Source organism: Toxotes jaculatrix, chromosome 16 (assembly GCF_017976425.1).
Source record: "Toxotes jaculatrix isolate fToxJac2 chromosome 16, fToxJac2.pri, whole genome shotgun sequence".
Lineage (NCBI taxonomy): Eukaryota > Metazoa > Chordata > Actinopteri > Toxotidae > Toxotes > Toxotes jaculatrix.
Window position 1 is genome coordinate 16530881 of NC_054409.1, and position 18134 is coordinate 16549014.

Here is an 18134-nt window from a genome sequence, read left to right on the forward strand (position 1 = left end):
GACCAGAGCGCTCACTAGTCACCCACAAGACCTTTACGTAAGAACAGAGCCAATATGACCTGAAGGAAAAGGTTAAGGAATATCCCACATGAGAGGCTATTTCTTCTTGTTTTTAGTAACCAAGTTAGGCCCACAACTACTGCCTATCACAGTTTCCTAGAAACAAAGGTGACAACTTCCTATTGCTGCATCAACAGTCAAAACGCCAAAAGGTATTCCATTTACAACAAGAAAAGCAGGAAATCCTCCCATTTGACAAGCTGGAACCAGCAAATGTTTGGCATTTTCCCTTGACTAAAGTCTACAATTATTAATAGATCATCAAAACTGTTCATTCTAATTTTCTGTCAGTCAACTAAACTATTAATCAACAAACTGTTTAAGCACTAACTTAAAAAAAAGTGCTAAAATGCAGGAAATCACGACAGTGCAATTATTCATATACATATTTTTTCAAGCTTTTTGCTGGATCAACCGTCACACCTGATTTGATTCATCCACTTCCATTGGTAATAAAAACACTTCAGCCTCTACTTTGTTAAGCTTAAAGCACACATCTGTCTCATTCTCAACATCAGGATGCAATCTGCATCCTTCGGTCTGTCTCCCCTGTCTCTTTGTCTCAGTAGTACCCTCTAACCAGGACACTCGATGTGTCATTAGTGTTTTGTTCTTTCCTGGACTTCCCTGTAGGAGCCCTGCCAGAGAGTAACCGCTGTGGCACCAGCCAGTCATAAATATTCTCAACAAGCCAGCTGATGGATGGTCTCTTTCTCCCTCAGTTTGAAAGGGATGTTCACAGGGCCAGCACGATGGCCAACAACGCCACGGCGGGCAAATGAAAGATTTTTCCATGAGGGAATAACCTGCACCGAGATGCTGACAGAGACATAATCACTGTTTTTGGCTGTTATGTGACAGCCTGAGAGAATATATGATGTCCGATGCTGGAGCCCTGTTGCATTTATTTCAGCGTTGACAGAATTTCAAACAAGACGCTTTTAAATAGCTTGAGATATTATTTCAAATTCCTTTCTCCCTTTACAGTGACAAAACTGACTGAAATACACAAGAAGGAAGAACTTCAAGAGCTTTGTTTGAAATTTTAGCGACTTCTTCAAGCTCTGTGATAACTGCAAAGTTTGTTTCTCTTCTATATCCGGCAAAAAACATCATAAATCCAAACCAGGTTACACTTATTTACTTAGCTTTGGTGTTAAATGTGTAGTGTAACAGGGGCTGGCTCCTGTTGCTGATGGACAACCTGCATGTTCACCTAAAAAGCCCTCAGGACCCCTATGTTGTTGTGGTTCACAGCAGCCTATGCCTGAGTTCAGTCTACTGCATGCCTTTCCACTTGGCTGCCTGTTGTAGTAGGACAGTTAACTCGCTGATTGCAGGATGAAAACTGTGAAAACACACTGCTCAATCTTTTCCATCCTCAAAACCAGAGAGTTCTGCAAAAATGACACTGCCTGTAGAGTCAAAAACACCGTTTTCATATAAACTGAGTGTGAAAGTGCTGTTTCCGCCACATGCTTGTCTGTCAGAATCTTACTAACCTGCTTTTCTCTGTGACATAATTACTTGATTTTTTTTTCCCTGAATAAAACAATTGTTCCTCAGTTCACATTCACACAAAATTTCTCCTCTGCTCATTCAATTTATAACCTAGAGAGCAATTTTTGTAGCTCAACACATCCAAACTAGCATTTGCTGAAAAACAGAAAATCTCTTTTTCTATTCTCTGGCTGCAGAAATATTTGACAGAGGCAGCAGTACGCCTTCTTCCCAAGTTAGTTGCTTGGCAATGCAACAGAGTTCCAGCTAGATTTCCAGTGAAATGATTATTTAAAGGGGAGGGAGACACTGGCCAGAGCACACTGTGTTTTAATGGGAAAAATGAGGTGTTTATCTATTATTTATCAGCTAAACCCACGCCAAAACTGCAAATACATGCCAAAATAATCGGTCAGTTTGTTTTGGGAGCATTTGATTATTGTTTTCTAATCATTATGTGATATGTTTGTGGTTGAAATCAGATAATAAAGTGGAGTTATTCTTTTTAAACCATGTTGATTTAAGCCTCTGGGCTTAAGATATTTTATTATAAACAGACTTAGTGGAGAAATGTGCAGCTTCCCTGGACCACTAACCCGTGTTAATGATTACCTAATAACAACATCAGCAATTGGTTCACCTTTGTACAGCAGACACATTTAAGCGTGCCTCCCATGGTCTTATGACTTGTCGATCACAAACTGGCTGGCGTGTCTGTGGCGAGCATGATTTATAGATACTGTACCAGAGAGAAGATGTTGGAGTGGCAGTCCTCAAGGCTTGCCCCGTTAGCCACCCAATTCGCTGTTGTAGTCATAATCGTCCGCCGTTGGGGTCGTCAGCGCTGGGCATGTCGAAATCCTACATCGGTATCCAAACACCGAGCAGGGCTGACAAATCGGTTCCCTTACGAGTCTGCCAAAACAATCAGGCTTATAACCTCACCATAAGAGGTCCAGATAATAGATTCGGGATGGTCGAGCAGAGGAATGGGCGTATTCAAAAAGAAGTGCAGGACGCATCCATAAAGCCCAAGCAGATCTTATAATGTAATGTTGTAAATCCAAGCGTGTGCGCGGATCAAAACATTGTTACAATCCAGGTCAGGCGATTCCAAATCTGATCATTGTCAAAGGCGGAGAGCACACAAATGTCTCCATTTCAATCCACACACAGAGGAAGATCAGCCTGTTTCCATATCAGGCTTTCCGCTGATAGTTTCATCATTAAATGAGCATAATCCATGAGAAAACGACTCCTTTCTTCCGCGCCGAGGAACAGCCCCCCCAACCCACCCCCCTCCAAAAAAAATTTGTGAAATCAGAGTCAAAACTTATTTAAAAAAAAAAATACACGTTCTTCGCTCTGCAAAACAATTAACTTAGAGCCGAGACATTACACGCAGGATATCTGATTCCGTCTGCTCCACAAGCTGATGCACCACTTGTGATAGTTTTCGAGAATTGCATGAGCTATTTATAGCCTTCTTTCTTACCACAACCGTTCCTCTCACAATGTAGCCCCGTCTGCCTCACACAAACAGGCGCTGCGAGCAGGAATGTTTAATCCCTCTGTTGCTCTTGAATTAAACGGACCGCAGACGAGGGATCTCTAAAAAAGAAAAGCCCCCGGTGCTCCTCCGTGGCAGGGCGGACGAAGTCGAGTGGGTTCCCACTAACCCCGAATCATGAGTCAAAGCGTTCAGACAAGAAAAACTATTCTTACACTCCACCACCAGGAAAACGACAAGCAGGCTTCTGTAGACGGAGGTTTGAAAAAATCCTTCCTTCCTTCCTTTCAGTTTTATATCATTACGAAACGTCCTCTCACGGCCACAGCAGCCTCAGTGTTGCCACTAAACAAATAAACAAACAGAAAATAACATCTCATATGATTTTTTTAAATGCAAAGTTCACGCAAAAGTGACAGTCCTTGTCTGGCGCCGATTACTGACATAAAGAATATGTTGCATGCTGCAGAATCCCTCTTTACAAACCACCTCGACATTTAAAAGCGTGTCCTCCTCCTCCTCGAGAAACGGTTTGATTATTGAATTAAATCCTCAATATGTGCGTGATGTCCCCAGCGGCGAACCCTTCCTCGTTGTTTATATCTCAGAGCGCGGTATTATATTGGTAAATAAGTGGAAGAGTGCGTGTAGCCTGACCGTGTCATCCTCACCCTCCGTGTTCCGTTTGCTTTACGCGAAGCGCCGCTGTAGCATTTTTTCGCGCACGGCACGATCGTCCAGCCCACTACGCATTGTAATGTAATGGCGGTTGGAAACGTACTACCGAGACTCGCCTTCCCATTTGGCCAAGTTTGCGCTCACGTGATCAAAGTCTGGGATTACAGTACTGTTTGGTGTCTTTGATATGAGACTGGATGCGACGCCGGAGACGTCGTGCCAGTCGTGCGCGCTGACAGTCAGCCGTCAGAAGGATTTCTTTATTGTTATTCAGTGTGTCCTCGCTGTTTCTGGTCCTCTGTCTATTGAAGTGCACGAAGGAAGATTATATTTATATGACGTTTTATTTATTTATTTTCATCACTGCAGGGTGTCATTCTGTGATGCATTGGTTACATAATGTAACTGTGTTCTCACAACAGAGGATGTGACAGACTAGAGGTCAGAATGACTTACTGTGCTCATACTGTTTCATAAGAGACATCTATGTAGGTTAGTCTTACACTCATCAAATGTGTCGTAACACTTGGTGGTAGTTATTATTTGAAAAAAAAGCATATATTGGATGAATAAATATTTATCTTATTTAAATCAGGTATTGTTTACAGTTATTCAAATTGAATATATCTAGGGCTGTAGTCACGATTTTAGAGATACTGAGGTCATGACGGTGAAATCCCCTTACAGCCCCTCACCACCAAAAGAAGGTCTCTAATGTTTTATAATGTTTTTTCATATTTTACTCGAGTTGGCTGCATTTATATTTTCTGCAAGTTTTATTTAAAGCTGCACAAATCAATATTTTTTTATATTAACAAATGGAAATAAAAATATATTTAACTCGAAAGGGACCACTCATGGTAACAAACCCACAAAGAATTATGACCCATTCTGGAGCTCTGTGGGGCATTTTCACAGTTTTCAGCTCTTTGTTTTGTTTTCTGGCCCACAGCTTCACTGTTTTGGTTCACTCTCTCAGCTCTCATCAAGCTCGTTTCCCAACAACAACAGCCTGCAGCTGTTTTCAGCAAAACGTTCTGATATACCCCATTGTACAATATACCTGTCCAGCACCAAACAACAGGAACACTACATTAAAGACTGGCTGGTGAACATGCTGATGCATTTAGCAGCCAGACATTTCCCTCAGGAGTTGGTAGAGAGGAAAACATAGGTAAAAAGAGAGTGAATAATGGACTTGCATTGGCCAGGTGGGCACAGACAGGACACCAAATGAATGTTAATGACAGGTGACTTTGTCAGTGTTGTGTTTTAAGATTTATGCCCCCAAGTGGCCAAAAAAAAAAAAAAAATAAAGCAATGTAGGTTTGACCTGAGCAGCTCTTTCATGGAAATTCCTCTCAAAATCAACAACTGCTTACAAATTCAACAAGTCTAGCTCACCTGGCCTGGGACTTTGTTTCAATTTTCCATTTGAATATTATAAGATGACTTAGTTGTTTCCAGGATGATATTAGGAAACTAGAGGCTGTAAAATACACCACTACAGGTATTTTATGATTCTGGTAGAGAAATACTAAATTATTTTAGTATTATAATTTAGAAATACTAAATTATTTTTGGTAAGTAATGAAATGTGTTACTGGAATCAGCTTTTAAAAAGAACTACGTGTGAGGTCGTAACTGTAGAATTTAAACTTCCCACATGGTTTCTAAACCACCCAAATTCTCTGAAAAAAACACTTGAGTCATGACCTCAGTGAACTCTATGGTAGCTGAGAACTTGTGATGCCACAGCTATATTTGATTTAAATTACAATTTGAGTCATCCAATTAGAATAGTGTTTTATTCCTTTCTACTTTCCAGCAAAATAACACTCACCAGATTTGTTATGTTTGCATCATAGGCATACAGTATTGTTGGAGGGCGTGTGCTTGTATTTTCTTTATGTTTGGATCACAAGAGTAACTGGATTTGTTCTCTCTGGCTTTAGCTTCAAAGCTCACTGTACATTTCCTTACATTTGTTAACTATTGAACAATAACAGAATGTATTCCTCTCAGCTGGACTCATCTTGTAAACCAAACAATAATGACGATTATTCTGCAGCTCAGACTGCTTTTTCTCATGTATAATTTTAGTCATGAATAAACAGGAAAATGAATAGTCAATAGCTACAGACCTTTGCACATGGATTCCCCTAGAGGTATTTGAAAAGATTCAATAGTTAGTTTATTGAATCCTTTTAGTTTATATTTATCAGTCAATAAGCTATTTATCCCTAAACCAGATTGTCCCCCACAGAAAAATAAAACATATCACAGTGAACTGAGTAAACCTTTTCATTTGAAGTCATAAAGCGGCAATGATTTTTAAATACCCACAAAATATACCTAACCATTTATCCCATCGTCAGGCTCCCTTTCCAAGGATTTATTTTGTACGTCAGTGTATGTGCATGAAGATTCAGCTGAGACTATGTTTAAAACGTAATTACTAACAGACAGTGACAAATGAAGTTTCCTCTCCCTGCCAGGTTTGCCACTGAGTTCAACCACAGCCTGTACAAATAATAACTGTGATCTCTTGAAGTGAGATGCTGTCTTTAAAGCAGCAGCAGCAGCACAGTGAAGAAGTGTCATCAGTGTGTCTGGGCTCCTGTACAATCTAAGGATGCAGCATAAAAGTTAATCACTGCAATTTACAGGAGAGGAAAGAAAATCTGTTAAAAGAAAAAAAAAGTCCTGGCTAATTCCTGACAACCCAGAAAGAAAGCTATTTGACTGTGTCATTGTTTACCTGGCTAATAATACAATCAAGTCAAGTAAAAAATACATGACACAGGACTTCTATTTTTATGTAGCAGCACTGGAAGTTTTACATTTTCTCACAGAGACTTTTGAATGTCATCCCACCATCATGTGAAGTGTACAAACGGATGCACGATGGCAGTAGTTTGATGTCTATTTTATAATTCATGGGTTGTTCCAGGCTGAATGCAAGATCATTTCTACATGTAAGATACCTCTAAGTGTAAATCTAAAAGTGAACTATTTATAGACAACTGTATATTCGTAGTGATGCAATTTATTCCTCGAAAAAAAACATCATATGCCAACACATCCAATCCATTATGACATAAGTGCAGCTCTCACATTAATCACTTCATACAGGTTTATGTATGTGAGGAAAGAAACAGCTTGCAGCTGATACATATTGCCACAGAGAGGGAGCCTTTGGTATGAAAGGGGGGTATGAATCAGATGGATGAGCAAGGGCTTAGCCTGGCGGTTATTGATCCCTTTGCTCCAGGAATGATCCAGACCTCATTTGAAGACCGTCCCACCCCCACCCCCCTTTTTTTGTTCAATACATCCTTAAAGGCTTTGAAAAGACTCTCGCACACAGTTTGGCACACTCGGTGTGGAGCTGATAGGATGAGATGCTATCAGTTTGAATAAATCTATTTCAATATGCCACGCATTTCCTCTCATCAGGCCCCCACTGACTTGATCTGTGTGTGAGGAGAAAAGATGAATTACTGCTCTGATTAAAGATAATATGTTTGTCTAGACAATGTGTTTAGAATTGTTCAGGATGGAGTGCATAGGCATTTCTGTCTGTCTGTCTGTCTGTGTGTCTGTGTGTGTGTTTAGTGGAGATGTTGTGTGGCTCTGGTTAAAATATTTGTCGACTTTTCATTTAGTCTCCTGTCAAATAAACCGACAAGGTGCTATAAACCATCAGCATATACTCACATAAATATGCAGTCATTTATTCAGGTCTTTTTTCAACACATAAAATATGTTATTCACGGTTTTAAGAGTTGTCTTGTAAACTTTTCAACTTGTTAAAATGGTTTGTCTTAAAGAAAAAATTGTGTCTGTTATGCAATAAACCTACAAGTTAAAATAGGAACCTAAAGGAAGTGTTAGTGAAAAATAGGGTTTTTCATCATTCCTGTTGCACTACACAAATAATTTCTTATATAGACATTTGTTATAAATATTTGCTAACATTAGCATGCTAATATATTACCTGTTTAGAATGAAGAGCAAAGTACACATCAGACCTGACACTTGACTGATATGACTGAAAGTTAAGTTTGATTTAAACATAAAAAAAATAAAGCTTAAAAGTGTTATTTTTAAAAGTCGTGTTACAGCTTGTGATGCCACAGAGGTTTCCCAATTACATAGATGATTGATTTTGATTTGACGGGGCTACAGATGTTTTCCAGCAAGAAGCAGTTTTTTTTACTTGTTAAGGCTCTCTTTAAGTTTTAATGGTGGGACCAGATTTAGTAAATCACTAGTCTGAACTAGCTAGTAGTTGCCAAGAACTTAGGGAGGACTTTACACACAAACTTAGATATATTTTACAAATAGCTGGTACAACCCAGCGCAGGACTCAGAGGTTGAGGTTTCACCAGATTTGGCAAGATGAGCAAACGCCCCCACAACTGTCTCCATTTTGACTCAAATGTTAGTAAACCCTGACTCTTGCGTTATCGTATGGTTCCATCATTCATTGTCAAAATTTGATTTCAGGGCCTTTGAAACATTACAATTAGGCCGTGATGACAAACATACTGTTTCTCTAACTGTTTTCCATACAGGTAACTGTTAGAGTGCTCATTATTAATTTAGGATGTGTATATTGCAAAGGATTATACTTGCACAGGCATCTAAGGATGTTAATCGTTAATACCCAGAGAGTGTTTCTTTTCTGTGTTTCTTTTAAGAACAAGCAGTAGCCTCGCAGTATCTTCATTAGTGATTGATGGATCACCATGCGTTAAGTTAACACACACCTAGCAGCAAATTCTCTCCATAAAATCAGAGTTTCTCCTCTCTTCGCGGCTCCAATACCTCTCTGGCATTTCCTGGAGCGCGGAGAGTCTGGCCGAGAAGAATAGATGGTGTGCATTATAATGAACATGGGCTGACACCGCCTCATCCATCATTCCACCCAGGAAAATTATAGCAGTGCCAGAGAGAGAGGGAGAGAGAGAGACTTTAAATCACAGAAAGTCCGCAGGTCTAACTCCTCTTAGATTGTCATCAGCTCATTGTTGTTTTTTTAACTGCTCGGTCCACTTCTGGTCTTTCTCTCAGAAAGATACTAAGTGTTTGTCTCCCTGTCAGTTTACTGTATCTCTACTGTAACTCTCTTAATGTATGTTACCTTCAATGTGGTTCTGCCTGATTCCACTTATATGCTTGTTTTGTGCCTCTCTCTTTTCCTGAAATTCGAGCTGCAACTAATGATTGTTTTCATTAGTGAGCAATCTATTGATCAGTTTTACATTTAACCAAGTAGTCTTCATGATATAAGAGATAGTAGAAAATTGCGATTACAAGGTCCCAGAGCCTAGGTTGACATCTTTAAAGTGCTGCTTTTGTCCAGCCAGTAGTCCAACAGACAAAAATATTCAATTTACAATGATAAAAACAGCAAATCCTGAGGTTTAAGATGATAGAACTAGAGACCAGGGGATGTTTCTAGCATTGACAGTGCTGGTCTGTTGGTCTTTAAAGCAACGCTGTGCCTGCATCCTTGCAGAGACCTATTGTAGAGTTTTGTTAATCAACAAATAACTTTCAGATAGTTCATTTTCTAAAATATCATCGAATAATTTTTCGTTGATTAACTAATCAAATTCTTTTAACACTAAATTCAGTTTTGCTCAAGTGCTCTACAATACATATATATGTTTTAATATGTTACATTTTGCCTTGTGATGCTAGATTTTACCTCCCTCTCTACTTTCTCTCTATTGGCAAACAATGCACTCCAATGACCACGATTGTCTACCCCCTGTGAGCCCACTACACCCAGCAGAATTTATCCTTATAATGATTTTGTTCTTTTTATGCACATTTCTCAAAGTGCCAGGTTTGTCTCTGGGCACTGAGTCATAATTCAATTACATTGGGTACTCATGTGCTTTTTGGACTGAAGTGTTCTTACAACTAAGGCCATACTAGAGGTTACAGTGTATTTGTGTACCTTTTATGCATGAGTCTCTGCGTGTGTGTGTGTGTACGTTCATCTGTGATTTCGAGTGATTCACTCAAGCACTGTGAAGACTTGTAATCGTGTTTCCACAGCATATTGATTTCACAATGAGCAGACGACGTCTTTGTAAGATGACTTGAGAGGGGAAATTAGATGTTATCTCATAACAACAGAAGATGTGGATATGGTGTGTTATCTGATTTTGGAATTATGTCAAGCTGTCAAACTCACTGATACACAGATGACGTGTGCTGTGAGCCTCCTCTCATGTTGCAGACAAGGATGATTACCACAGATACACTGTGACGAGTAAATCAAGTGCAAGATGGTAAACAAAATATAGATTTTAATTTAAATTGCAAATAGTAGCTTAATGTTATGCAGGGTAGGAGAGAGTCTGAAGGTTAGAGCAAGGCCTTTAATCCCCTGTTGCCCCAGTAAACCTCCTCTGTGGCCACTATAGAAACTCGGTTGTGTTGCATATTTCAGCCTGCAAGTAGGAGAATATAGCTCAAGCAGTGTTCGGCGCTTTCATGTAGAAAGATTACCACAGATAGTGTGCTTTAAGTGACCAGCCAGCATTTCCACTTGGCTGCACCCTCTGATGCCACCTGAACAGAATTTCAGTAGGAGCCTTCAAGCTCCTCATGCATAATGTATTGCTGAAGGTCTGCTCAGTTTTCATGTTCTCCTAATTCATTTCACAAAGAGAGAGAGCTCTGGCGGCATTCAGAGCACACAGCCTATGTGTATCACACTGTATAATGTCAAATCAGGAATCACCACTTCACCACTGACAGTTTATCTATTGAAACAAATGCTGTCATATTGCTTTTTGTTTGGCTTTAATCTTCAGGGAGAAATATTAAGACAATACGTACTGATCCACATGAATCAGAATCTTGCCATTATTTTGCCAATATAAAAGCTCTTATTTCCTGGTATATAACTCTGTGCTTGCATCTTGAAGACACACAGTTGTGATTTTCTATCATATCAGGTAGCTTCTTAGTTATTCTATCAGTCATTTAATTAAACCTAATTGTATTTATCTTTTGAGTTGATTACTATATTGTTTGATTATGCATTTTAACATCAAATATTGTTTTCATCATCCTGTTGTTTTGACAGGTTTTATTTATTTTTGAATGAATAAAACACTTGCTTTTGTTTTCAAAGCTACTATTTCAAACTAAATCACTAACTGCACAATACCACCAATGTGCTAATTTTACCCCCTTCAAGAGTAAAGACCTTGATCAAATCAGCATAACAGCATAATCCAGCAGAATTCTCCATGCTCTTTGTCTTCATGTTTCTCAGACAGAAACTGATATTTATTAGTTTAATGCTCAGTGACATGGCTCTAGCCTTGCCCTTCATTTTTTTTTTTCCTTGCCTTATTTCTTTTGTGGCGTGATTTGATGTGCCGTGATTGTCTTTTGTTTCTCTTTTGCTCACAGCATAAAATCGTTCATGGAAATCAATCCAAACATAGCCCGCTCTTCTGTTTCTCAAAACGTAGCCTTCTGCTGACCTCAATAAATCGACCAGTGAGCGTTAAACATTTCAGTTAGTGCCCTTAAAGTGGCCTTTCCACAAACATAGTCCTTCACTAAAGAGGGGGAAATGAGAGCTCTGTGTGTGTGTGTGTGTGTGTGTGTGTGTGTGTGTGTGTGTGTGTGTGTGAGAGAGAGAGAGAGAGAGAGAGAGAGAGAGAGAGAGAGAGAGAGAGAGAGAGAGAGAGAGAGAGAGAGAGAGAGAGAGAGAGAGAGAGAGAGAGAGAGAGAAGTATAGTAACCACTATTGAAATGTAATAAGATTATGGCCAACTGCCTATTACTAATGATTGTGTCTGATCATTTCAGTTTATGTTATTTTAAGGGGAATGTTCCTGCGCAGTCTGCCCTTTAACCTGTGAGTGAAATTAAAGAACAGGGTCAAAACTGGAATTCACAGGTTTACTGATCGACAGCCAAAACGTCTGTTTTGTCACTGATGTTTCTATTTGTGAGAGTTCTGAATAATGATGGGCCCTATCATAGCATGCACTTCAGGCAAAGGTTCTCCACACCCTGCTCCACATAAGTGTAGTATGCAACTCTTACCTCCAGTGTTCATTCACCAGGGCTGCTGCTTTTTCTCCCGTTCACCTGCAGGCACTTTTCGAAAAGTCGTCTCCAGTGTCCTCTTCTCTCAGACAGCAGGTATTCTCTGGTTAGTGAGTAGATCTGAATTTGTAATCTACACACAGGACACAAAACAGTAAAGAAATCAGAGCTCTGTTTTCTCCTTTGAATCACCTTTTAGCACCTGTTCCTTTAGTGGGTCAGGTGCCTTTGAAGGGGCAGGTGCTTGAGAGAAACAATGAAGACTAAAGATTCAGAAGCAGGAGGGTGTCCCCTCCGATTTATACATTTATCTTCAAACAGCAGTGTCTGTATCGGAAAAGTTGTCATAAAGTGCAGGGGCCCTCATTTTCAACACTGGATTGCATTTTGTTATTATAAGATGTTGAGCAGCATAGAAAGCTTTATATGTTTATCTATGACTGAATACACAGGGGTAATTGAAATGAAATAATATTTGCTAGAATCAAGCCCAAACAAGGCAACTCAAATGAGAGGTCTATTTAAAAGCCAAGCTTCCCTACTTTGTACTTATATGGGCCCTACAGTTAAGGCAAGAAAAGAGGATTAAGGCAGACATTATGAAAATAAATTAAGGGGTTACACGACTTTCTCTGTGTTCTGAGTTCATATGTTAATGTAATAGAGTAATGCACAAAAGCTCAAATCATTTAAATATTACCTTGTAGTAAAACCCAGTATGAACAAGGACAATAAAATATGTACTTTTGACTGCAGCTTCACTGTATTTGACATGGTGTATTAACCAGACTGCACTCTCCATGTTCAATTTATTATTAGTAACAGCTAAAATTCAGTTTTGCCTCATGGAAAGAAAACATAATTATATTTTATTATGTTGTGGCACATATATTACTCATTTTAAAATTACATTATGCTTTATAATTTAATCAAACACCTATTGCAAATTATGAGTTGCACCAGTGTATACAACTTGTAAACCTGCATGCTCTCACATAGACCTAAAACAAGATTTTTGTATTTAAATTCTTTCTGAAATGCAAACACATTGTAAGTTACAATACAGCCCAACAAACTGTATATAAAACAAGGCAAGAGTGCAAGAGTGACAGTTATTTATATTTGCTTGTCCTTACTGAAGGCTTGTTTTTCTGCATCTGGCAGTATGGATATCTGTGAGGGTTGTGGGGGTGGAAGGAATTGAAAGGCTGGGAATTCCTGAAAAAAAAAAAAAGAGAAAAGACAAGTGAGAAGGAGAGAGGGAGGTCTTTTGGCCACTTGTGGCCTTCGCAACCCAGGCACAAATCATAGAGGGACATGGCAATCGGAGTGACAGATGAACAATGCCCCCATTTTCCAACCCCCTGTGAACAGGCCCATCCATCACGAGAGGGGAGATTAATTCAATTCATCAGCTTTTTGTCTCCTTGGGCCCCCTAATGCCACCTGATATTGCTCAAGGGGGACTTATAAATGTTTGTGGATTTGATCTGAGCCTGCTTGCTTGACTCTGAATTAAAACATTACTCTTTACTCTTAGCAGTACACTGGTTTTTCCAACAGCCTGACGGCCAATTCTGCCATAATTCTGATCATGATGAATTCTTATGAAAAGGAAAATGTTTGCCAAAGGCAGCTATCGAGAGCACATGCTTGAGTTTGCAAAGTGAGGGGAGCTTTGATGATAAAGGGGTACTGGTGGTGTCAGAAGAAAATACAGGTCCTGCAAAGGTTACACAGAAAACTTGTTTAATGAAAAAGCTGAATCATCACTGAAGGGATTTAAATTTTATCTAAACATGGTATGCTAGCATTATATAGTCAAAGTCTATTTAGGCAACGAGCGGTCTATTTTACTATGTTCAACAAGTTTGGGCAGTTTTTCTCCAACAGAAGAATGTGCTTTTTCTAAAAATGTACAAAAACATAGCAGCAATGTTACTGATGTGTTGGTTGGCCAGAGATCCACTGATGATCTTAAATAAATACACAAAGGGCATGAAACCAGAGGTTTGAGTCATGACACACATGTGCACAAATCAGTAGCCAGAAGTTAAATCCACTAGTGCCAAATATTATTTTTAAAAAAAAATGTAGAGACTTACTTGATACTGCAATATATGACCCAGAAGGCTGCACAGCTGCAGTTCTGTATAGCTGGACAGGTGGAGCATGGAACAAACACAATGTTAGTAATGACCTCTAGTGGCCATTACAATTACTGACTAGAGGATTTGCTGTGAAGCTGTGAAGAGCAGGTCAAACAACAAAACAACATCCACCTCCGTTTATGTCTCATTTAAAACATGACACATTTGGTTTTGCTGAAAATTGTGTTAGCAGCCTTCAGAGCAGCTTGATTTATGAATACAATGAACCACTGCCTTCGTCCAGATGAGTAACACTCATACAGACTGCACAGCTGTTAAACTGTGTAGACTAGCTCCTTTTCAAATGCGTGTTAAAAAAAAAAACAAAAAAAAAAAAAACAGTGCCACATGGAATACACAGTAATACAGTATCTATTTCAGTTGCCAATAGATAGACAATATTTTTATGCACCCCCCCCCCCCCCCCCAAACCATAAGTAAGATCTTGAGGCTTTGGCAAAAGATTATCTCATCAAGTACATAGTATTTGGCCAATACTCCAATTGATACCCAGGACAACAAGTACCTGCTCTGCCCAGGTCTATATCAGTGACCGCTGAAAATTTGTAGTTCCAATTTGTATGAACTACACATACACATGTTAGGCAAAGGGTCATCACCTTAGGATATGCACATGCAGGTTATGTCAAGCCATTTCAAATGCATATACACAGAAAAAGGAGAGAATGGCTTTGCTGTATTAAACTCACAGGCCCATTGTAACAAGTGACTTTTATGATAATATAAGCAAACAACTGTCCCATTTATTTTCACTTCTGACTTTCTTCTTAGGTTGTTTCCTCACTTCCTCTGATGTACTCCTTTGTCAGATATAAATGGCAGGAAATGAGAACAATATTTTTCCACTTCCCGTAAAACAATTGAAAAACTCTGAAAAACTGAGACATCTTAAAAGTTGGCTTCACCTCAAAGTTCACTTTATTTGTATTTAAACAGAACCTTTCTGAGGCTGATAGTAAATCCTGCCTCCCCTCCAGACACACAGGTAATAGGCCATGCTCAGGGATCCTACTATGGACACCAGCAGGATGGCTGCCACCAGGACAATTTTCCACACTGCAGATTCTTCTTCTTCTTCTTCATCTGATGCTAACAGAAAAACAGCAACAACAACAACATAAAACTCAGTGAAGGAACAAAGAAAACACATTAAGTGCTTTTGATGATCATGTCACAGGCATGATGCTCCAAAGGATAAGTGCACTATTGTTAACATCCTACCTTGTTCCTTCATAACATGTGGCTCTGGAGTAGTCATCAAGTTCTGGTCCTCAACTGCCACCTGTTCAACCACACCCGGAGGCCTGACAGACCATATGCTTTCCTCTACTGCTACAGACTGTCCATCGGTGTCTTCATACTGCAGATTCTCGTCACTGAGAATCCATTGGCCCTGGATGTATCGAGGAATGCCTGTAAATGTTGATATGTCAGGAGGACAATACAGAGGATGGCAGGGGAGCAGGTGCAGTGTTTTCAGCAAACACAATATATTTTTTCTTACCTGACTGACCAGGTGATGCAGCCAGAAGAGCCAAAAACACAAGATTAAGAACAAACATGACTGTACCTACCAATGGTCGGCTTCCCTTAGCTTTTTATGCGGGCACCTCATCTGCAGAATTGGCATCAGCTGTGGTCTCCTGACTCAATCAAGATAAATTACTGCAACTGTGCTCTCAAATCACCTGATGTGCTTTTCACTGCTTCCATTTCATTGGTTGAACCGTCCCTTGAATTACACCACTTTCATCTTAAAGTGCCGGCAGGTTTCTCAGGAAATGGAAACTGTGTCTGCACAAAGAGCAAGTTGTTATTCTGCCCTTCGAAATCACACTGCAGAGAGGTGTTCTTGTGGGAAGCTCTTCATGCAGACTGTGTCAAAAATTTCCCGAAAAGGAGCAGTCAATCATGGTTGCCTGAAACTACAATGTGGTTCTGACTTACTTGTCAGTATTTGTACTGTAAAAGATGAAACAGCAAGAATGTTAAAAAAAAAAAAAAAAAAAAGCAGAGAAAATAGATTTGACAAGAACTGAATAGGCACTTGTTTTACCACTGATTAAGGAAACAGACTGAAAAATCAAGACCTTTCTCACATTACATAATTTATTTAATTAAAGATTTAGGTTTTTTTTCTCCAGTGTTTCAGATGTTATTGCAGAACAAAAGGATTGCTGAATATTCAGTGTCCATTGTAATAAATGGAGCTTCAGCTTTCAACAGTAACTTTCACAAATGAAAAATAATCTCCATCTTGTGAACTTCAGTAAACGAAAGAGAGCTTGAGGTTTGATTTTTTTTTTTTTAAGGCTGAAGATATGACTCATAGAACCCACTTCCGAATACACTGCCACATAAGAAAACATCAAATATGTTCAAAAAAGTAAACCATTCATTTTCTTTTGCAGCATGCAGTGATAAAAATACAGAAAAGCTATGTGTAAAATCTGAAATGTTAAAATTGAACATGAATATCTATAGAGTAGATTTTAACTAGGGATTCACTGATAAGCAAATTCTGTGCTTAGATGGATGAAAATATCCAGTGATGAATACAGTGGAACCCTGAGCACAGGTGTTTCAATCACTTAAACTTACAATTACTGTTTAAGTGGTCTTGTGGCCGATCCGATTATTAAATAGTATTGAACGGGTTGCATCAGTACTTAGTACCAGCATGTAAAAACATGGTAAGTGGTGCGCCACAAGTTTTCACAATCTTCTCTATCACCATGTCTCTCTCCATGACCAAGTGAAGCAATCCTTCATAGCAAAGAGAATATGGTGTGACACATCAAACAAGAGTTATTGCTGAAATGGTAACTGGTGTATACTGGTAGAAAAACTGGAAAGGACCATTCCCAATATATCATGTTCCTCTTTGTCTAAAAGTGACAGCTCATCCAAAAATCCAAGCTACATTTTGTATCAGATTCCACTCTTTTTTTTTTTAATATTTTAACATTACAACTACATACCTTATCCCTGTCATTTGCAAAGCTAATGGTGTATGTACACAATGCCTTATTTCCCTTGCATAGTTCAGCATGAGATAAGGTTTGGCTCCTAAAAGAAAAGCCTTGGCAATAATATAAAAAACAGTATCTGTATATTTCTAAATGAATCCCTTTAACCATTCCCTGCACAGACACTACAGTGACCTCCACAAGTCTCTGAGAAGTACAACACTAAATTTAATGTACTTATACTAGTTGACAGTTCTGCATCACAGGGGAAAAGCTGTGGGTCACGCAGCCTGTTTCTTGATGCAGGGAAGACTAAATCTAGAATAAATTATAGATGTCTAAAACTTCGATATATCTAATATTTTCACACTATAAGAAGTTACAGTATTTTATACTACCAAGTTTTGATACTGGTGAGAAATCATTAAAATACTTGTGAGGTTCACTGCACAAGCACTACCAGTATTCTTAGTATTCATAGTTTAATAGTACACATAATATTTGAATTATTTATTTGTTTAATTATATTTAATAATATATACTGTATATAGAATTATATAGGTTGTAACCATGGTGCAAAAAATGCTCCCTGTGCAAATCTAGAACGAAACAATGGAAAAGTGCATCAGAAGACACTCGTGAAACATCTATTCCAAGTAACAGACATGTTTTCAGAGAGAAGAGGAAAAAAACAGTCACGGATAAACTTTAAGTAATAAATGCATAAGAGGAACATCATGGCAAACTGGCTTTTTGGCCATTACAGTACCATTGTATATGGCTGCTTTGTATTTAATCTCTTGACATCTGGACTTAAGGTGAGGCCCTGCAGGCCAGAGAAAGATCTCATAACTCCTGGAGGCCTTGGAGACCTTGGAGGCCTTCTCTGTGTTCATGATCACGGGAGTGTAACAGTACACTGTACCCCTTCCAAAGAATACAGGATTTCACTGTGTCAAGTGGAAAATTTATACATTTTTCACACTATTACTTTCCTACTTAAACATATTTTGGTGCTGCTACCCAGATTGTCCTGAGAGGTTAAAGTCAAGGATCTCCAGGGTGATTTTTCACAAAGCTGGATTTCACTTTTAACAACTTAACCTACTATTAAACATTTTATAATTCTAGAATAAAATAATTTTATTACAC

The 18134-nt window shown here is 38.9% G+C and overlaps 1 protein-coding gene across 4 annotated transcripts in view; it reads right to left on the reverse strand.

Annotated features, from left to right (window-relative positions):
• The window catches only part of LOC121195273 (mediator of RNA polymerase II transcription subunit 13-like), a 101115-nt gene extending 97355 nt beyond the window's left edge, over positions 1–3760 (reverse strand). For 3 of the 4 annotated variants that reach the window (XM_041058625.1, XM_041058624.1, XM_041058626.1), the window contains exon 1: positions 2306–3760. In XM_041058625.1, coding sequence (XP_040914559.1) covers positions 2306–2377 — 72 coding nt within the window. In that variant the 5' untranslated portion in view covers positions 2378–3760. The remainder of the gene's footprint in view (positions 1–2305) is intronic. The other variant, XM_041058623.1, reaches the window with a different exon arrangement.
• Between the last annotated feature and the right edge of the window lie 14374 nt (positions 3761–18134).